Source organism: Aquarana catesbeiana, linkage group LG09, assembly GCF_042186555.1.
Source record: "Aquarana catesbeiana isolate 2022-GZ linkage group LG09, ASM4218655v1, whole genome shotgun sequence".
In the NCBI taxonomy this organism is placed as follows: domain Eukaryota; kingdom Metazoa; phylum Chordata; class Amphibia; order Anura; family Ranidae; genus Aquarana; species Aquarana catesbeiana.
The window spans coordinates 120,939,482-120,961,992 of record NC_133332.1 but is presented as its reverse complement, the minus strand read 5'-3'; the positions used below and the strand labels follow the sequence as shown (position 1 = coordinate 120,961,992).

The 22,511-nt window shown below is 40.8% G+C and overlaps 1 protein-coding gene across 1 annotated transcript in view; it reads right to left on the bottom strand.

The window, feature by feature from the left end:
- Positions 1 to 1,179: 1,179 nt before the first annotated feature.
- Positions 1,180 to 22,511, bottom strand: part of LOC141108983 (adhesion G-protein coupled receptor G2-like) — a 47,193-nt gene continuing 25,861 nt past the window's right edge. The window contains exons 4-6 of the mRNA XM_073600940.1: positions 9,312 to 9,443; positions 6,940 to 7,062; positions 1,180 to 1,233 (exon numbers count right to left, since the gene is read on the bottom strand). Of these exons, the coding sequence (XP_073457041.1) occupies positions 1,180 to 1,233; positions 6,940 to 7,062; positions 9,312 to 9,443 (309 nt within the window). The remainder of the gene's footprint in view (positions 1,234 to 6,939; positions 7,063 to 9,311; positions 9,444 to 22,511) is intronic.

Below are 22,511 nucleotides of genomic sequence, written 5' to 3'. Positions count from 1 at the left end.
ATAAACCTTCAAAATGGGCACTTTTGATTTTTGACGTTCGGGTCCCATTGACTTTAATGGGGTTTGTTTCGCGGTGTTCGGAAGTTCTGGTGCAAACTGAACAGGGGTCTGTTTGGGCCATCCCTAATAATTCCCCCATCCACACATTTGATGTGTATGGGGGGAATCCTCCCACTGTGATATTTTATACAGCAGTGGGGAGACTTTCCCGCTGTCAGAGTACAATGATCAGTGTTTCCAGCTATAGCCAGTGGCACTGATCATTCAAGAAAATCCCGATAGGCTGGTTGTACACAAATCCGATAGACCAGCCTGACCATTTATGGATCAAAATTCAGCCAGTCCCTGCTAAAGTAGATTAAGTTTGATCCATGTATGACTGGCTCAATCGGACACCCACATGTAAGGATGTGTAAGCTGCAATATATAACTTTTTTTTAGGTTTAGATATCCATTAAGTGATCATATCAGTCCATAGAACATGCTACAGAAACTACACATCTGTGTATACTTACAAGAAGAACCCCAAAGTGAGTAAGGTGAGAGCAGTTACACGAAGTGAAATCAACATCTGTATCATCCACTGAACAACCAGATTCATTCCATCCTCCTATATTATCTGCACCAGGAAGAAAAGACACAATAATCACATAAGCAGACCATTGTCAATTGTGGGCGTCCTAAGACATAATTTTCCCTTACAAGAGGGTGCTAAAATGCTAAAAGTATTTCATTTATTCATTTATCACAGGCATTTTTAGAGCACTGTCAATTTATACAGCAATATGCTTACTTCACATTCACATTAGTCCCTACCCTCAAGAAACTTACAATCTGGGAGGAAACTAACACAAGCACAGGGAGAACATGCAAACTCTATGCAGATAGTGCCTTATCTAGGATTCAACCCGAGGACCCCGGTGCTACAGAGCAGAAGTCCTAACCACCACTAAGCTGATAGCATTTCAGATTTTATTGTTTTCTAAAAAGACCACACTGTACTGTATTCATTAGAAACTCTACTAGTACAGCTGCATAATCTATCGGTTTGCCTTCATAATCCGATAGATAAAAGATGGTTTAAAAGAGTCCATGGGTTATAAATCCATTCATTTATTTATTAAAACAATTGTTCTTGCCAGTCATGGCAATCCTTGATCCAAAGGAGTTAGAACTTTTTCACTTACCGTTTTTAGTGATGTCCCAAAATACGCACTTTACTGGACGCATCTCCTAAATAAACAATATAGAGTAATTTAAAAGGACACAGTAGTAACCAGGGATGGAGCACTTAAAGACAGCAGACTTTTGTGAAATACAAGTGGCATACTGTAGCTCTCTTTATAATAGCAGATCTAATATCATTCTCACTTTTGTTTTTAAAGTATATAGTGTTAACTATTCTGCCCTGAAAAAATGAAGGTTGTCATGGCTGACGTCTCCTTTTTAAAATTCTAGTTTCCTTGCGGTCATGCTGATGCTCTTGCTCCAATACCTTGGGTTGCAGAGTTCCTGAGCTACATATTGGTTCTGTGTCAGTAACAGAGAAAGATAACCAGGCAACCAACATTTAAAAAGGTCTGCAATGGCAACTCCAGCATTCCTCCCAGGACATATAGTGCCTTGAAAAAGTATTCATACCCCTTGAAATATTCCACATTTTGTCATGTTACAACCAAAAACATAAATGTATTTTATTGGGATTTTATGTGATCGACCAACACAAGTGGCACATAATTGTGAATTGGAATGAAAATGATGAATAACTAACTGAAAAGTGTGATGTGCATTTGTAATAAGCCCCCTTTACTCTGACACCCCTAACTAAAATCTAGTGGAACCAATTGCCTTGAGAAGTCGCCTAATTAGTAAATAGAGTCCACCTATGTGCAATTTAATCTCAGTATAAATACAGCTGTGCTGTAAAGCCCTCAGGGGTTTGTTAGAGAACCTTGGTGAACAAACAGCATCATGAAAGCGAAGGAACACACCCGACTGGTCAGGGATAAAGTTGGGGAGAAGTTTAAAGCAGGTTTAGGTTATAAAAAAAATATCCCAAGCTTTGAACATCTCACAGAGCACTGTCCAACCCATCATCTGAAAATGGAAAGAGTATGGCAGAGCTGCAAATCTACCAAGACATGGGCATCCACCTAAACTGACAGGCCAGGCAAGAAGAACATGAATCAGAGAAGCAGCCAAGAGGCCCGTGGTAACTCTGGAGGAGCTGCACAGCTTAGGTGGGAGAATCTGTCCACAGTACAACTATTAGTCGTGCAATCCACAAATCTGGCCTTTATGGAAGAGTGGCAAGAAGAAAGCCATTGTTGAAAGAAAGCCATAAGAAGTCCCATTTGCAGTTTGCGAGAAGCCATGTGGGGGACACAGCAAACATGTGGAAGAAGGTGCTCTGGTCAGATGAGACCCAAATTGAACTTTTTGACCTAAAAGTAAAACGCTATGTTTGGCGGAAAACTGTACATCACCCTGTACACACCATCCCCACCGTGCATCATGGTGGTGGCAGCATCACGTTGTGGGGATGCTTTTCTTCAGCAGGGACAGGGAAGCTGGTCAGAGTTCATGGGAAGATGGATGGAGTCAAATAAAGGGCAATTTTAACCACTTCAGCCCCGGAAGATTTTACCCCCTTCTTGACCAGAGCACTTTTTACAATTTGGCACTGTGTCGCTTTAACTGACAATTGCGCGGTCATGCAATGCTGTACTCAAACAAAATTTGCGTCCTTTTTTTCACACAAATAGAGCTTTCTTTTGGTGGTATTTGATTACTTCTGTGGTTATTATTTTTTGCGCTAGAAACAAAAAAAAAAGTGACAATTTTGAAAAAAAAACAATATTTTTTACTTTTTGCTATAATAAATATCCCCCAAATTAAAAAAAAAAAAAATTCTTCATCAGTTTAGGCCAATATGTATTCTTCTACATATTCTTGGTTAAAAAAAAATCACAATAAGCGTATATTAAGTTATAGTGTCTACAAACTATGTATCAGGAAAGGTCCCCTCCGCTGGTAATATCGATCATTTGGCGTGCAGTACTGAGGTCCACCAGCAGGTGTCTCCTGGCAGTTTGGAGCTGTCAGAAGAGCTTTTTCCTGCTGATATTCTGTCACCTTTGGGCCGCAGTATTGGCGTCCACCAGCGGAGGAATCCTGGCAGTATGGAGCAGGTATTCCCCTTTGCAGACAGGTGTCACCTGACCTTAATTAGCAGCTGCAGTATAAATACCCGGCAAGTGCACACTCATCTTGCCCTGGTATTGTCCTTGTTCCCTGACCTGAAGCCTGTTAGCCTGTTATCCTGATGCCTGTTATCCTTATGCCTGATGCCTGTAATCCATATCCTGTACCTGTTATATCTGTTCCTGTATCCCTGGATCTTTGCCCTGCAGCCTGATCCCTTCCATCTTGTTCCCTGTCTGTTTACTCCTGGCCCGCCCATCTACTGATCTCCTGTTTATGACCCTGGTCTGGCTTGACTACGATTCTGATACTCCCTTTTGCTACATATGCTGGTTGGTTTATTATCACTGTTTGGTTGTTTAGTTTGTTCACTCTGTTTGTATTGGTGGTGTGTTCACATGTATATGCATTTACTTTAATAAACTTACTTTCACCTGTTTATGTCTGGTTCACTCTGTTGCAGTCCACACAGTTCTGGTCTTATCTGGTATATGACAGAATACCAGGGCCATCCCTGACCAGAAGTAGCTGCACAGGGGAACCATTTTGATTCAGTTTGGTTGCAAACATGAATGCCGATGAGGTTATTTATTTTTCTCTGCTGGCATCTGAAAGTGGTGATTATTGCCGCCAGGCTTTGAAAGGATGGTCTAGTGACCAGTTGTTTGCAACTATACGTTTGGCTCACTCCCTGGTCGATCAGGGTTATATATTGTTTGGGGAGGTGCAGCCTTTGATCAAGATCTGTACTGAGCTGGCCCTGCCCTGTATTCCAGAGGGCCATGATGATTTCACTTCTTCTTTCGATATGAGCCAGGTTGTATCCCTAATATGGCTTTTTGAAGATGATCCCGCCGATTTTTGTGAGCACTACTCAGCCTGTTCCCCACAGGTGATTGCTGAGTGCATTGTGTCTGCTCAGTCTTTTGTTAGACAGGGAGATTTAAAAGCACAGTTTGTACAACCTATACTTTCAGCATTGTCTGACATGGTGCAATCAGCTCCAGACAAACAAACCACCTCTGCCACCAAACACCAGCCTACCCAAATGTATGTTTCCCCATCACCCATGTCAACCTCAGTTGCAGCTCAGTATACGCTGCTCCCAACCAAATACTCATATCCGGTCTCTGCTCCCTGTACCTATCCTGCATTCAACCCACCTGCCTCTTCTCAGCTGCCTACAAACCCACAGGAACTTTCCCCAGCTACTGTTACCTCTTCTCTGCCATATCCCAATCCTCCTTTGCAGTCTGCTGCACCCCTCACCTACAGAGCTTCAGTGGCTAAGCCAAAGAAACAACTCAAGTTTTTTCCAACCAAGACGATCCTGCCAGTAACCCAACCTGCCTCCGCAACAGCTAATCCAATCCAGTCTGACGTCCCAGTGCTTGCTATCCAGTCTGACATCCCAGTGCTTGCTATCCAGTCTGACATCCCAGTGCTTGCAGCCCAGTCTGACGTCCCAGTGCTTGCAACCCAGTCTAACGTCCCAATGCTTGCAACCCAGTCTGACGTCCCAGGGCTTGCAACCCAGTCTGACGTCCCAGTGCTTGCAACCCAGTCTGACGTCCCAGTGCTTGCAACCCAGTCTGACGTCCCAGTGCTTGCTACCCAGTCTGACGTCCCAGTGCTTGCTACCCAGTCTGACGTCCCAGTGCTTGCTACCCAGTCTGACGTCCCAGTGCTTGCTACCCAGTCTGACGTGCCAGTGCCTGTTATCCAGTCTGATGTCCCAGTGCCTGTTATCCAGTCTGACGTCCCAGTGCCTGTTATCCAGTCTGACGTCCCAGTGCCTGTTATCCAGTCTGACGTCCCAGTGCCTGTTGTCCAGTCTGACGTCCCAGTGCCTGTTATCCAGTCCGATGTCCCGATGTCCGCTTTCCAGCCTGAGGGGCCAGTGTTCCAGCCTGATGAGCCCGCTTTCCAGTCGGATGGAGGTCAAATAATTTCTGATAATGAGCTTTAATCGTAAGTTGGAGAAATAGAAAGAAAAAGAAGAAAAAGGGTTGAAAGGTAGAGGTATGGTCCACAAGGTTGTCCCGCTCGTCAGTTTTTATTATTCTTTTTAGTTCTCTTTGAAGCCTTAGAATGGGTGTCTCTGTAAGTCATTTAATCTGTTACCATGGCAACAGGACAGAGTCATTGAAGTTTGACAGGAACTGTTGTTTTATCCAAGGATGCCAAAGTTTTTCAAATTTTGGAATTTGATTTTGATCGATGGCTACCATCTTAGCATGGGACATTGTATTATTCATTCTGTGAATTGTTTCTGCTAGTACCAATGTAGGAGATTTCCATGCCTTGGCCACTGTTTGTTTTGCAGCCGTTATTAGTTGGATCATAAGTTTGAATTGAGAGAGTGTTAACCATTCCGGTTTTAGATTAAGTAAAGTTAAATATGGATCTGGTTGTATTATTTTTTTAAATATTTTAGATGCAATCACGAAGACTTCCTTCCAGAAGGTTTGGATTACTGGGCACGTCCACCATATGTGTAAATATGTGCCTATTTCTGGGCATCCTCGAAAACAAAGAGCTGAGGTATTAGGTGAATATTTTGCCACTCTAGCGGGTACAAGGTACCAGCGAGTTAGGACTTTATAATTTGTCTCCAGTGCTAAGATGTTGGGTGAAGATGACTTAGATGTGAGCCATATGTTAGACCAGTCCGTGTCTTCTAAAGTTCGTCCCAGGTCTTCCTCCCACCTCTGAACGTAAGAGGGTCTATTAAAACGCAGCTAGATCCTAACTGGCAATAACTGAGGTTTTTATTAAATTGTCTAATGAGAAGAACAGAGAAATGTGCCATTTGAAGTTGAGATATAACACTCAACTGTGAGAAACAGAGACTCATTCTAGCAATGCAGCAGTTAAATGCTAGCCACTGTCATCTCCTGCCTGGCTACTTCCAGGTGTCAGGTTTTCAGCCTCCTGATTAAACAATTCAGTGAATGACATCAACCTGCTCATGTACACTGAAATCTGTTATGCTGGTACAACTGGCGTGTGCCGTAAATGCACGCCAAGCTACACATGCGCAGCTCAATGCGCATTCAATAGAAGACTGTGGTAAGCATTTGTTATTGCAGATGAGATATAGCACATCTCTTCTCCAATACAAATCTGCCGACTAGCAGTTTTTTGTTACTTAAAGTGTTACTAAACCCATTCACTATATCTTATATCCCACGGTACACAGAATGTGGAAATGCAATTATTTTAGTAAATATAAAAGGCTAAATACCTTTTCTCATCAGCACTATATTGCAGTCTTGTTACTTCTATGAGTGTGTGGTTAAAGCTTGTAGAAGGAGTTTTCATACTGCACTGGCTGTCCTATCAGGATCCAGGACCCCTGACCCACTGTCAAGACAGTGCTGATTGACCCTGTGCTGATCACTGCACTCTCCCAAGAAAAAAAAACTCTTTAGCAATACACACCAAACTGAGCATGTGCACTCTGACTCCAGTAACTCTGTCTTATCCGGACATGTTTTGGAGTCAGTGAAAGAAGAGGAGGATCTGTGCATACAGGATGAAATAGCCTTTTACGTAATGCAGAGGATTAACCCCTTAGGTTCCACAGTGAGTATAACAAGCATGCTTTACTGCATATACAGTCTGCTTTTACTGTTGTGGGTTTAGTAACACTTTTAGCACAACACAGTTTAGCTCCACTTTAACCTCAGAGCTGCTTCATATGTAATATAGCCTAATGGTACTATAACTTACCGTGTTGTCAACAATGTGCTGTAGCTTTATTCTAACTGGCTGGTCTAATTTCTGTATGGTAACTCCGTCTACAGTGGCACCGATGACGTAGGTGTTTAATTTGTAATTACCAAAGGTGTAATCCTACAAACAGACATTAGTAAATGAATAACATAAATAAGTTGTACATCTTTGCATGTGTGCATAATATATATATATATATATATATATATATATATATATATATATATATATATTTATTTATATATATATTTATATGTATATATATAGTTGTGCTCATAAGTTTACATACCCTGGCAGAATTTAGGATTTATTGCCCATTTTTCAGAGAATATGAATGATAACACAAAAACTTTTCTTTCATTCATGGTTAGTGTTTGGCTGAAGCCATTTATTATCAATCAACTGTGTTTACTCTTTTTAAATCATAATGGCAACAGAAACTACCCAAATGACCCTGATCAAAAGTTTACATACCACAGTTCTTAATATCGTGTATTACCCCCTTTAGCATCAATGACAGCTTGAAGTCTTTTATGGTATTTGTGGATGAAGCTCTTTATCTTCTCGGATGGTAAAGCTGCCCATTCCACTTGGCAAAAAGCCTCTAGTTTCTGTAAATTCTTGGGCTGTCTTGCATGAACTGCACGTTTGAGATCTCCCCAGAGTAGCTCAATGATATTGAGGTCAGGAGACTGAGATAGCCACTCCAGAACCTTCACTTTATTCTGCTGTAGCCAATGACAGGTCGACTTGGCCTTGTGTTTTGGATCATTGTCATGTTGGAATGTCTAAGTACGTCCCTGGCTGATAAATGCAAATGTTCATCCAGTATTTTTTGATAACATACTGCATTCATCTTGCCAACAATTTTGACCAAATTTCCTGTGTAGGTCACACATCTCCAAAACATCAGCGATCCACCTCCGTACCTTTCATCATAGGCCTTGTTGACTCCTCTCCAAATGTAACTTTTATGATTGTGGCCAAAAAGCTCAATTTTGGTCTCAAAATTGACACTCCAAATGATTTTGTGCCAGAAGGTTTGAGGCTTGTCTCTGTACTGTTTGGCGTATTGTAAGTGGGATACTTTGTGGCATTTGCATAGTAATGGCTTTCTTCTGGCGACCCGACCATGCAGCCCATCTTTCTTCAAGTGCCTCCTTATTGTGCATCTTGAAACAGCCACACCACATGTTTTTAGAGAGTCCTGTATTTCACCTGAAGTTATTTGTGGGTTTTTCCTTGCATCTCGAAAAATTTTCCTGGCAGTTGTGGCTGAAATTGTAGTTGGTCTACCTGACCATGGTTTGGTTTCAACAAAAGCCCTCATTTTCCACTTCTTGATTAGAGTTTGAACACTGCTGATTGGCATTCTCAATTCCTTGGATATCTTTTTATATCCCTTTCCTGTTTTATACAGTTCAACTACCTTTTCCCGCAGATCCTTTGACAATTCTTTTGCTTTCCCCATGACTTAGAATCCAGAAATGTCAGTGCAGCGCTAGATGTAAGATGCAAGGGTCTGTCAGGAGTCCAGAAACTCATTGACCTTTTATAAACACAATAATTACAAGCAAACAGATCACAGGTGAGGATGGTTACCTTTAATAGCCATTCAAACCCCTTTGTGTCAACCTGTGTGCATGCTATGAGGCCAAAATCACCAGGGTATGTAAACTTTTGATCAGGGTAATTTGGGTAATTTCTGTTGTCATTATGATTTAAAAAGAGTAAACAGAGTTCATTGATAATAAATGGCTTCAGCCAAACACTAACAATGAGTGAAAGAAAAGTGTTTATGTTATCATTCATATTCTCTGAAAAATGGGCAAGAATTCATAAATTCTGCCAGGGTATGTAAACTTATGAGCAGAACCGTATATATATATATATATATATATATATATATATATATATATATATATATATATATATATATATATATAGATAGATAGATAGATAGATACTGTAGATAGAAGGATAGATAGAATCATGCTGGCTATATCAAATTTTAGGCCAATTATAGAATGCCCAATTTGAAAAAATGCTATTAAAATATACTCATATTTTATTAATTTAGGAGAATTTTTTTTCAAAATGTAAAAATAATATTAAGACAGAGCAGAACATCTTAAACCACATTAGATAGATAGATAGATAGATAGATAGATAGATAGATAGATAGATAGATAGATAGATAGATAGATAGATAGATAGATAGATAGATAGATAGAATTACATACAGTACATCATAGAAGGAGAGACAGATGAACATAAATAAATTATGTAAAAACTACTCTGGAAATCCATTTTCCTTTCACTTTAGGTTTAAAGCCTTATTATTGAACATAAAAGTTTTGCAAATGTACCAGAAAAAGTGATAAATCTCCTAAAAAGTTGAACTGCAATTTAGAGGCTTCTAATCCAGCTTCCTCTCCTATTGCTTCAGGCAGATATATGGAGACAACAACGTTGTCAATTGGAGGTTTTTCTGATATGATCTGTGGGGAGAAATTACTTTTATAAACATCTGTTTATATTGTCTATTAGGTCCAACAAAAATCTCTACACAAAAAAAGCTGGAGGGAAAGGAAAACATGGAACTGTTTGAGGAGAGAAATAGAGACCTGCCAATGGCTGAAAGAATGAATACTTTTATTTCATCATTGCACTTGAAAAAAAAAGTGAAAAAAACAAGCCATCGCATTTTGGAGTTTCATGGGGCCACCTTCATCAGGGCTCAATATCTGGTGAAATTGGACTGGATTGATGCAAGTAAAGTTTAAAAGGTTCAAAGTGTAAACCTTTTAAACTGAATTCAGCATCATTTCAGTCAAATGTTCAAATTATATTACGCCCAGATGAAAGGTGACACTTAAAACCCTTAAGCAAGTTGGCTTGTTTATTCCAGATGTACTATAATGAAATTAAAATATTTGGACCAATGTAGTGTTCCTCTTTTTTTTTTTTTCTATAATCTTTATTTTAGTTTTCAGAAAAGAAAAATAACGCAAAATGAACTTTAACATGCAAACATTGCTAATATTGCGCCATCAGGATCACATATATTTCTACAACTTCACATATGCAATCACAAATCTGGTATATAAAGAAAACAAAACAAAACAAAATAAATAACTCCATAAAAGCAATCTTACTTGTGTGTACTGATATTCCAGGTTCCCCAGCATCAAAGGAATGGTTGTCAGGTACTCTCAAATGAGAGGGACCATCCTATACAAAGACAGTGCAACCTCCACTCCGCCACCCAGTCGTGGATGTGGCAGCGGGGTTGGAGGTACCTTCCTATAGTGACTGGCCATTAAATGTGCCCTCCAGGTCACCACAGGAGAACATTTAAACCACCCCTCCCTTATAGGTAGTAGGATAAAAACAGTCCCCACTTCTAAATAGGAGGAAATGAGTAAAGAAAGAAAGAAAAAAAAGCCATTATCATTAGACATCATATAGTTTCCTCATCACGTCCGTGTCTAAGGCACGCTAGTGCTTCTTTTTTAAATTGTTTTAATTTTGTCCAAAGCATACTCCAGAATCCTTTTCTTGCATAAAAGAAGGCTAACCAGAGACATTGCACTGAACTGGTGCTTCACTTCACTTCATATACATCATTCCACTGTTCCAGTGTAAACCTACTTCAGTATCTCATCCTCATTCCTTTTCAAATGTGTAGACCTGTGTTTGAGTAATGGGTGAGGTGTCACATAGAATGCGCTGCAAGCTACACTTCTTAAACCCTTTATACTGGTGTCAAAGGTTTAGAAATGTATTACAATTTGGACAATATAACACATGGATTCTGTGGTGATTACTGAAAATATGTCAAATTCAGGGCAAAAAAGCATTCCTTTGTGTAATGATATCACGTACTGGACATGAAAAGCTGTAGCTAGCTGCCATGTTGTGTGGAAGTAGTCATGACAGCTTGGCCAACCATGTAACATTACAGAAAACTCTGAACTCCCTCCTCCCTCCTCCCTTGTCTTAGGAATTCAAAGCTTTTTAAGTTCCTTGTCAAAAGAAGTTTATTGAGTATACAATGTTATAAAGATACATAAAGTAAGTTTACAAGGATCTATAAAGTAAGCTCATTGTTTTACAGTAGGGTTTATATAGGTAAATATCATGAAATTTCAAATATTAAACATTGGGTTCACGTAAACCTAAATTAAAGATATATATCATTTCCTTAGTTACTTTTGTAGGTATTTAAATGATTTATACCTACTATACATATTGTTTACAAGTAGAGTGTATATAGGTCAAATAAATTCTGATAATGAGCTTTAATCGTAAGTTGGAGAAATAGAAAGAAAAAGAAGAAAAAGGGTTGAAAGGTAGAGGTATGGTCCACAAGGTTGTCCCGCTCGTCAGTTTATTATTCTTTTTAGTTCTCTTTGAAGCCTTAGAATGGGTGTCTCTGTAAGTCATTTAATCTGTTACCATGGCAACAGGACAGAGTCATTGAAGTTTGACAGGAACTGTTGTTTTATCCAAGGATGCCAAAGTTTTTCAAATTTTGGAATTTGATTTTGATCGATGGCTACCATCTTAGCATGGGACATTGTATTATTCATTCTGTGAATTGTTTCTGCTAGTACCAATGTAGGAGATTTCCATGCCTTGGCCACTGTTTGTTTTGCAGCCGTTATTAGTTGGATCATAAGTTTGAATTGAGAGAGTGTTAACCATTCCGGTTTTAGATTAAGTAAAGTTAAATATGGATCTGGTTGTATTATTTTTTTAAATATTTTAGATGCAATCACGAAGACTTCCTTCCAGAAGGTTTGGATTACTGGGCACGTCCACCATATGTGTAAATATGTGCCTATTTCTGGGCATCCTCGAAAACAAAGAGCTGAGGTATTAGGTGAATATTTTGCCACTCTAGCGGGTACAAGGTACCAGCGAGTTAGGACTTTATAATTTGTCTCCAGTGCTAAGATGTTGGGTGAAGATGACTTAGATGTGAGCCATATGTTAGACCAGTCCGTGTCTTCTAAAGTTCGTCCCAGGTCTTCCTCCCACCTCTGAACGTAAGAGGGTCTATTAAGATTTGCTACTCCATATAATTGATTATAAAGTGATGAAATTGTACCTTTAGCAAATGGATCTTTTGTACAGATTGATTCAAAAATGGATAATTGGGATAATGGTGTATCCCCCTTTAGGAATGGTGTATAGAAATTTTTGATTTGGAGATATCTAAATATCTCAGAGTTTGGTAGATCATATTTTTCTCTAAGCGATGGGAATGAAAGGAATGATTTAGATGTTATGAAGTCATTTAGTGTCTGAATGCCTGATGTTGTCCAAGCTTTAAAAGAATTTGGGTAGATCCATGCCGGATAAAAGGCCGGATTTCTGATAAAAGAAAGGAGAGGATTGTGTGGAGATTGTAACTGATATTTGGTTTTTAGTTTATCCCAGAGAGATAAGAAGTGTTTAGTTATGGGATTATGAATTTTAAAGCGGTCTTTAGGATCAAGCCATAATAAATTTGATATTAATAGAGGGTCATTTTCTGAAGCCTCTATAAATACCCATAATGGGATTTCCTGTTTTGCATGGTATTTGGACAGACTGGCCAAATGTGCTGCTCTGTAGTAGTTAGTAAAATTAGGGTATCCCAGGCCTCCTTTATTTTTGGGAAGATGTAGTGTGTGTATAGGTATACGTGGTTTAGAAGAGCCCCATATAAACGAAGTTGCTCTTTTTTGTACTATTCTCAAAAAATTGGAAGGAATTGGAATAGGGAGGACTCTGAATAGATAAAGCAATTTGGGTAGAATAGTCATTTTGATTGCATTAATCTTCCCTATCCAGGATAAAGGAAGTTGCGACCATTGTTTTATTAGATTTGTGATCTGTCTTAATACAGGAGGATAATTGGTTGAGAATAAGTCAGAATGAGATGCTGTTAAATCAATTCCAAGATATGGGATTGATTTTTCTGCCCATGTGAATGGGAGTGCAGCCCTAGCCGGGATCAATTCCATGTTTGTGAGTGAAATATTAAGCACTAGGCATTTCTTAGGATTAATCATAAGGCCGGATAGGGCTGCAAATCCATCAAGAGCTGGTATTAAGTTAGGACCAGAGACCTGTGGTGATGATAGAAAAAGTAATATATCGTCTGCAAATATACATAATTTGTGTGTAATACCTCCTACTTCAATGCCAGTTATAGTTTGGTTTGTTCTGATGTATTGGGCCATGGGTTCGAGTATAAGGGCAAATAATAAGGGAGATAATGGGCAACCCTGTCGGGTACCTCTTTCGATATTAAAGGCTTCAGATTTGTATCCAGCATATTTTATATAGGCTTTGGGTTTATTATATAATGCTTTGATCCATGTTAAAAAGTGGGGTCCAAAACCCCATTTTTGTAATGAATATTGCATATATTGCCAGGATACTGTGTCAAATGCCCTCTTAATATCGAGAGATAGAAAACATAAAGGGATTTTCCGTTTTTTAGCAATATGTGCCAATAACACTGCCCTGCGTATATTATCGCCTGCCTGTCTATTTGGCATGAAGCCTACTTGATCTCTATGTATTAATTTTCCTATAATGCTATTAAGGCGTTTTGCTATTATTTTTGCTAATAATTTAATATCGAGGTTTAACAGAGAGATAGGCCGATAATTCACACAGGAAGTATCATCAGAAAGGGGTTTTGGGATCATACAAACAATTGCCATTAGTGTTTCTTGCCGAAAAGAATGTCCATCTAGAAGTTTGTTAAAAGTTTCAGTGAGAATGGGAGAGAGTATTTCTGAGAATGTTTTATAGTATAAAGCCGAGTAGCCGTCTGGGCCTGGTCTTTTGTTAAGTTTTAGGTCTTTTATGGCGTTAGCAACTTCATCTATAGTTATAGGCTCATCCAAACTGCTTTTTTGATTCTGAGATAACTCAGGTAAGGTTATTTTTGAGAAGAAGGATTCAGCCTCTGTAGGATTAAATTCATTGTTTGTCTTGTATAAAGTTGCAAGATGTGAGTGAAATTTATGGACTATTTTAACTGGATTACAAGTGTAAACATTTTTTGATAATTTCAAACGTATTGGTTTGAAAGATTTGTTAGTTGAATTTAATGCCCGAGCCAAATATGTACCTGGTTTGTTTGTATTCATGTAGAAATTGTGTTTGGAGCGTTTGAGGGATTTATCAACTGACTCAGTGAGAAATAGATCGTATTCCAATCTAGATTTTTCCAGATGAGATTTTGTACTCTGAGATGGATTATCTTGAAATGATATGTAGGCTGCATTAAAATTGAGTTCTAGTTTTTTTGCTAGATTTTTGCGTTCCCGTTTAAATAGTGCCATTTGTCTTTGTATTGTACCACGCAAGACAGGCTTATGAGCTTCCCACAGTGTTATTGGGGAGATGTCTGTTGTATTATTAATTGATATGTATTCCTTTAAAGCTTGTTCAATGGCCATCTGATGTAGTGGGTGTTTGAGCATTATGTCCGGTAAGTACCACGTTGGGTCATGCGCTTTTGGTATGGCTGAGGCTATAGTAGTGTATACTGCATTATGGTCAGACCACGGAATCGGAATTATATCTGATGCAATAATTTCTGGTATCATTCCTATTGTTAGAAAAATATGATCTATTCTGGTGAAGGTTTGATGAGGGTGCGAGAAATAAGTGAATTTCTTTTTCATTGGGTTACTTTCTCTCCACGAATCTACCAGATTGTATTTGGAAAGAAGTTGAGAAAAAGGTAATCTAGAGGTTATTTTGGATGGTGTAAAAGGTGATTTATCTAGAAATGGGAGGAGGACCTGGTTCGAATCCCCACACATTATCACTGTTCCTATTTTGTGTGTATTAATCACTTGTAATATATGTGAGAGGAATGGTGTAGGTTGTTTGTTAGGAGCGTAGTAGGAAATCACTGTGATTGCTGTATCCATTATATAACCCATGAGTATCAGGTATCTACCTTCTGGGTCTTTAATTTCTGATGATAAGGTGAATGGTGTGGATCGGTGAAATGCAATTAGAGTTCCCCTTTGCTTGGTACAGGCAGAAGCCGTGTAAATTTGTTGATAAAAAGGAGAAATATATTTTGGAGTAGAATCTTTGGTGAAGTGTGTTTCTTGGAGGCATACAATATGAGCCTTCTTGTTATGGAAAGTACGGAAGGCTTTGGTCCTTTTTTGAGGGACATTTATTCCCTGAACATTCAGGGAAAGTATATTCAGTGGTGCCATGGCAATAGATCAAATAGTTTTGACTTACTTTTTGTTATGCAGAGCTGACTGCACAGATCAACCTGTGTGGACTGAAGAGATGAATAGATAGAAAAGAAACCAGTGAATTCTGGAGTAAAGAGTAAACAAAAAACATATGAGATTAGATGATACATTGTATAAATTATTTTTTGCAAGTAATCACAATTTACCCGTGAAAGAGAATAAATATCTCTCTCAGGGGAATAAGTGCCTTCGTCACACTCCCACATAATATGGTTGGGAAAATGAGGAGGGCTAATGGGGGTACACGGATCTTCCGCTTACAGGAGAGAAGTGCTATGTCAAAAGACATCAAAATGATGTTTCATTAATTGGAGTGCAGAATATAGTTTTTGTTGAAATTATTTATTCCAGGGTGGTTGTATATGGTTAGTCTTGCCCTAGGCTAAATAATTCAGTTAGAAAGGTACTGTTAATAACTTTGGTATTGATGAAGATAGTTTGAATTATTTTGGGATTTTAACCCTTTTAGAGTAAACAATTACATATTTTATTCATATGTAACTGTTTAGATATGTTAACTCATAAAATTGAGGTTGTATTGCTTCAGATTAGAATAAACAAAAACATAATTCTAGGAACTAGTTAGGTAATAATATATTTGTTTAAAGAAAAGAAAGAAAAAGCTTCCATTACTTCTGGATTATTGAACATATTTGTTCTAAAAAGTAATAAATCTATTGTTATTACCTGATATATATAACTGAACAAGAATTTCCTTATTTCACTTATATATTCTAAGGCTATATGAATCAGAAGTAATAAGAAATATAACTGGAATGTAACATGATCCCACACAGTGTGTGACTATCAGAATGCAGTTACATTCAGTTATAAATGTAGGTTTTTTATAGAGAACCATCTCTTAGTATAATAAATGAAGAGATATCAGGAATTAGGATGTCAGTCCATTGAATCTTCTTGGTCCATGGATGATGTGGCATAACGGCCTCTTTTGTGAGAATGATGATTCCCATTTTGTTCTGAAATTTTCTGGGTGCTGCCTGAAGGTGAAGATGATGCCATTCTTCTGCGTGTGGGAGTGTTGCTGCTTGTGGGTTCTGTCAGATTTAATTTTAAAAGGGTTTGTTGTAGTTCATCTGCTGATCTGCTTCTGTAAATTGTACCTTGGTAGTTAAATCTGACTGAAAAGGGGAAGCCCCATTGATACATAATGTTGTGGCGTTGCAGTTCCATTAGTTGGGGTTTCATGGATCGTCTTTTAGTAATAGTAAGTTGGGATAGGTCAGCAAAAATTTGATAATTGTGTCCTTGAAAATTAAGTTCCTTTTTTTCTCTTGCAGCAATTAGTATTTGTTCTTTCGTTCTGTAATAATGAAATTTTGTGATTATATCACGTGGGGGTCCATCTTTCTTTTTGGCTGTGAGGGCTCTGTGTACTCTGTCCAGTTCTAAACGTTCAATAGGGATATCTGGCTTTAGTTCTTGTAATAGAACAGTAATAGTAGATTGCAGGTCTGTCACAGTTTCAGGTATTCCCCTTATGCGCAAGTTTGAACGTCTGGCTCTATTTTCGTAATCTTCGAGCTTAGTTTGAAGTATTAAATTCTCTTTTTTTAATTGTTCCAATTCTGTTATATTTTCTTGGGTTGTAATTTCAATTTCATCCATTTTTATTTCTAGGGCTGCGGTGCGGTTTCCCAGCTCTCTTATTTCTTTGGTTAGGCTTTTTGTTATTTGGTCTGAGGTTTGTTTTAAAGCCTTATGAAGCATCTTTTCAAATTGTAATAATATTACTGGGGATACTGAGGAGGCTTGTGGAGAAGTTTGTGAGAGGATTTGTTCTGTATCTGACTCAAATGGAGAGTCTTGCTGTGACATTTTCTGTCTGTGAGAGCGCCCTGATGCTGTATCTTGTGAGGTGACTGGAGCTGCTTCAGCTGCAGTGAGTGCCTGTGAGCTCTTTGTGAGGTGATTTTTATTTCTGCCACGGTTTCCTCCCAGTACCATATTTCCTGTCCAAACTTTCACAGTTTGTTCCCTGGGGCAAAAAGGTTCAAATGGATACCTTTTGAGCCTGAAGGCTCCGCTTTGTCCTTCTCTTCTCTCCTCAGCGGTGTGGAGCTCTAACAATGCATGTCTGCTCCGCTAGGCTCCGCCTCCTGCCCCTCAAAGCTTTTTAAGTTCAACGGAAAAGGTTATCTCAACAGAGAAAACAGAACCAGGCTAGGTCAGTAAAAAAACAGCTTGTTGAAAGGGCAGAGTGTTCAGGCCAGTCCTAAAACTGTCACCCTCTCCCTTCAGAGACCTAACAGGCCCCGGTTGTAAAATGTCTGAATACACACCCAGCTTAAAGCAGTGGAATAAGTATGAAATTTCAGCATGTTTCATAACTTCCGACTTAGTAATAGCACAGCCATAATATGGACATAGTTAGTTTACTCAGATAATATGTAATGTTTCAAGTCCAGACACCCCTATGTCAGGGCATACGGGAAACCACTGGTACCACTTATTCCTCCTAAGCAGACTATACACTGGAGATATGACATGTTTAGATTTGTTTTGAAGGAAATCTCACGCTGAATAATAATATGGATAGTTGCAGTCTGTAAACACTATAGATGCAGATATATGAATATGTATCACAAAATCTACCTGGGACGTGGTCATGAGTGTAGACACCTCCCAGCAACCAACCCCTAAACAAGATGACCAGACAATTGGTTACTGGTCGCTGTCAACACCCCCTTTGATTTGACAGAAAAGAGAAGATGCCAAGACAATGGTCAGTTCTCCTTTTACCATCCAAGAAGAAACATCTGCCAAATTGAGAATCGATTACCTAGCTCATCGATCGAACTCTGATCAACCCTCGGACATTAATTGCAAGTATTCTTCCTTCCCAATTCTACCTTATTGCTTTGTGGCTGTATATTGTCTTTACCTTTTTTAAAACATCTTTTTTCTGTAAATGTTTTATTTGCATCAACTTTGACCTTTTCATAATAAACCCTTATGTTGAAAAGTGTTAACCTCGTCTCTAAAGCTCTTAATGCAAGCTATAAACGAACCTGGCTCTTAAAGCGCGCTACTGTTGTAGAGTAAGACTCTGAGCAGACCCGTCTGTCGCGGCAGTGTGTGTGGCAGACGGTTATTCTAAAATTATAATTGGTATTGCTAAAATTAGGAGTCTCCCCCGGCTCGGTCTTTTAAACGGGGGTGGTGGCAGTTAAAGGGTTAATTGTGTAATTAGCCCAGTGACAATCACTCTCAGGCTGCTCGCACCTAGATTGTGGTCCCGCAAGCTGGAAAATCTTTGTGCTGGCGCAGCTGAGAGTGGCATTGTTAGGTAAGTGACAGCATGGTGTGAGGTTGGCCGGTCCTTCATTGCAAGTTAGCAAGGAGGGCAGGGATCTGACACTCGCGTTCGTCACACTTTGATTCCATGTTGCATGACAACAAAGGTTAGTAAAAAGCTACTGAAAGCATTCAACAATTATTATTATTATTATTATACAGGATTTATATAGCGCCAACAGTTTACGCAGCACTTTACAACATTAGGGCAGACAGTACAAGTACAATACAATTCAATACAGGAGGAATCAGAGGGCCCTGCTCGTTAGAGCTTACAATCTAGGAGGGAGGGTCCAGTTAATTACTACTCCAATTATTACTAGACACCTGTACTAAGGGAGTATAAAGATTACCGTTGCTAATGACGACCTCTGAAAATACTAGTCATGACCTTGGAACAAGTATGTGGGTCAGAAATTCTGACTTAACTTCTCTAGCTCAATGACTCAGAGTCTGATCCTAAAGACAAGCAGGCCACTAGCACTTTAAGAAGGCGATCTCCAGTGGCAGCCTTTTTGTTTCTCTCTGTTTTCATCAGATGCAGAAAGCAAAGAAAAAGAAAAACTAAACTTGAATATATTGTACAGACAATGCATGTGAACATTTCTAGCTTTACTATTTTTACTGGCCCTTTAAATAAGAACTATGTTAGGCAGTGGACCAGGATGTAGTGTAAGAGTCAGCATTTCTCAAACCCTAAAGGTTTTCCAGAGATTGCTACAGGTTCCTTGACCAGTGAGCATTGGGCACCAGGGCCCACTCGGAACAGAGACCAGTTACTAGTGGCAGTGGTGTATTTTGGTTTTGTGCTGTCCTAGGCAAGACTAAAATCGGGCCCCCCCTATCTAAATTTGTCCTACCCCTTCCTTCTCAAGTGGCTATTCAGGGTCCCTGGTAGCTGTGTAAGGCCTCTGGTGGCTGTGTGGCATCCCTGGTGGTTGTGCGGGGTCCCTGGTGGCTGTGCGGTGTCTCTGGTGGCTGTGTGGGGTCCCTGGTAGCTGTGTGGGGTCCCTGGTGGCTGTCTGGGATCTCTGGTGGCTGTGCGGATTCCCTGGTGGCTGTGCGGGGTCCCGGGTGGCTGTGCGGGGTGCCTGGTTGCTGTGCGGGGTCCCTGGTGGCTGTGCAGGGTCCCTGGTGGCTGTGCGGGGTCCCTGGTGGCTGTGTGGGGTCCCTAGTGGCTGTGTGGGATCCCTAGTGGCTGTGTGGGGTCCCTAGTGGCTGTGTGGTGTCCCAGGTGGGCGTGTGGGGTCCCTGGTGGCTGTGCGGGGTCCCTGGTAGCTTTGCGGGGTCCCTGGTGGCTGTGCGGGGGTCCTGGATCCCTGGTGGTTGTGTAAGGTCCCTGGTGGCTATGCGGGGTCCTTGGTGGCTGTGCGGGGTCCCTGGTGGCTGTGCGAGGGCCCTGGTGGCTGTGCGAGGGCCCTGGTGGCTGTGCGAGGGCCCTGGTGGCTGTGCGGGGACCCTGGTGGTTGTGCGGTGGCTGTGTGGGGTCCCTGGTGGCTGTGCAGTGGCTGCGTGGGGTCCCTGGTGACTGTGCGGGGTCCCTGGTGGCTGTGCGGGAGTCCTGGGTCCCTGGTGGCTGTGTGGGGTCCCTGGTGGCTGTGCAGGGGTCCTAGGTCCCTGGTGGTTGTGCGGGGTCCCTGGTGGTTGTGTGGGGTCCCTGGTGGCTGTGTGGGGTCCCTGGTGGTTGTGCAGGGTTTGGGTTGGAGAAGTGAGCACACAGGTGAGTGGAGGGGGGTGGGGGCACCCCACACACACAGGTAGGTGACACACTCTGCATGGGGCAGGCACAGATGACAGTTACTGTAACTGTTCAAGTGAGGGGAGAGCCCAGTCTGAGGAAGAGGGTGACAACATACCTCCCAACTTTTTGAGATGGGAATGAGGGACACCTATCAGCAAAAGTATGCAGGCATAGGACACACCCCTTGCCAAGCCCCTTTAAAGGAGAATTGTACAAAAAAACCAAGATTGGTTAAACCCACAAGTGCTTTTTTTACCACTACTATTCCTTCATATTGGCTTTTTGAATTTACAAATGCAGCAATTTAGAAATCAGATGAAAGGTTTAGCACTGGGAAACACTTTAAGATAGATAAAAAGTGCATTTTATATACATCTATATAGATCAGACCAAAATGAGGGACAAATGAGGAGGAATGAGGGCTAGAGGGACATTGCTCCAAATCAGGGACAGTTGGGAGGTATGTGACAATGATGTTGGGTGTCTGTGCACAAGGTGTTGACTTAGCTGTGTCCACAGATCACTCACCTCTCCTAGGACATGGTGTCTCCGCTGACACACATACGAGCAGCAGAAACAGGAGGGTGGAGAGAGGTCAGAGCCTGCACTCTTCTCTCAGTGGGCGGCGTCCCGATTAGAGCAGCTCTCCTCTCCCCTATCTTAGCGCCGTTGCCGAGTTCTCTAGCAAATGGAGCAGCGTTGTCACCGCTTTACCGATGGGGGGGTGCAGATGCTTTTTTTTGTGGGGGGGGGGCGTTTTTGCCACCCCCCGCACACAAAGTGCTGCCCTAGGCCTGGGCCTTGTCGGCCTAGGCCAAAACACAGCACTGACTAGTGGTGTACCACAAGGCTCTGTACTGGGTCCTGTTCTATTTAATCTATATGTAAGTAAAATAACTAAAGGTTTGTTGGGCAAGGTATTCCTTTTTGCTGATGGTTTGGTATCCCCAGAGGTTTCTGTAAAATGGAACCTGATTTGGCTTTGCTGGAAGAATGTTCAAAGCAGTGGAAACTGTAGTTCAATGTTTCTAAATATAAAATAATGCACCTAGGGAAAAAAGAATAATAATATATATGTTTAAAAAATGAGGCAGACTTGATGGACCACTTGGTCTTATTTTTTGCCATCACTTTTCTATGTTTCTATTCCATCAACTTACCTCCAGTGTAAGGAAAGCTTTTTCCTGATTTCCATTTTAAGGGGTCATTTTATACTAACCATAAATGTGTAAGAGCATTTCTCCTCTGACCACCAATGCGATGGGCATTTTTCCATTGGCCACTAATATAAAGCATCATTACAATTTTTAATGTCTATATTTCTTTTGTAGTCATTATTAGTATTATAGATTAGTTTAATTTTATGACTGTTAGTGAAAGTAAAGTGGAGGGAGATATTTAAAAAAATTATTTGCTCTGGGCCAAATATGTTATATACATGGCTCAAAATTTCAAGTCCTGAGCTACTAGCCAGGCCTCAAGGGTTACTCGCCACCAGTTGCCCCACCCAACCCCGCCCCACCCCTAAATCCGCCCCTAAACACATCTTCATAAATTATCTTATGAAATGACACTTAAATGTTTTATGTAGAATTAAGTTATAAAAATAAATATTAACAACAACAACTTTATCCGTGCCCACCAATGCAGCCTGCCTGTGCCCACCAATGCAACCTGCCTGTGTCCACCAATGCAGCCTGTGTCCACCAATGCAGCCTCTGCCCACCATGCAGCTTGTGCCCACCAATGCAGCCTGTGCCCACCAATGCAGCCTGTGCCCACCATGCAGCCTGTGCCCACCTATGCAGCCTGTGCCCACCTATGCAGCCTGTGTCCACCTATGCAGCCTGTGTCTACCATGCAGCCTGTGTCTACCATGCAGCCTGTGTCCACCATGCAGCCTGTGTCAACCACGCAGTCTGTGTCAACCACGCAGCCTGTGTCCACCATGCAGCCTGTGCCCACCATGCAGCCTGTGTCCACTATGCAGCCTGTGTCCACTATGCAGCCTACCTGTGCAGGGGAAGAGAGGAACAGGAGAGCCGCCTGGATAATCACAGCGCAGCGCAGGAAACACAGCGATAACAGCTTTCATTTCAATTGTTGTATTTCCGCCGCTCAATATCATATACAGCCCCACCCCCTGACTGGGGAACTTTGATTGACAGATCACCCGTCCCGGGATTGGACGTGTGATCTGTATATCAAAGTCAAAG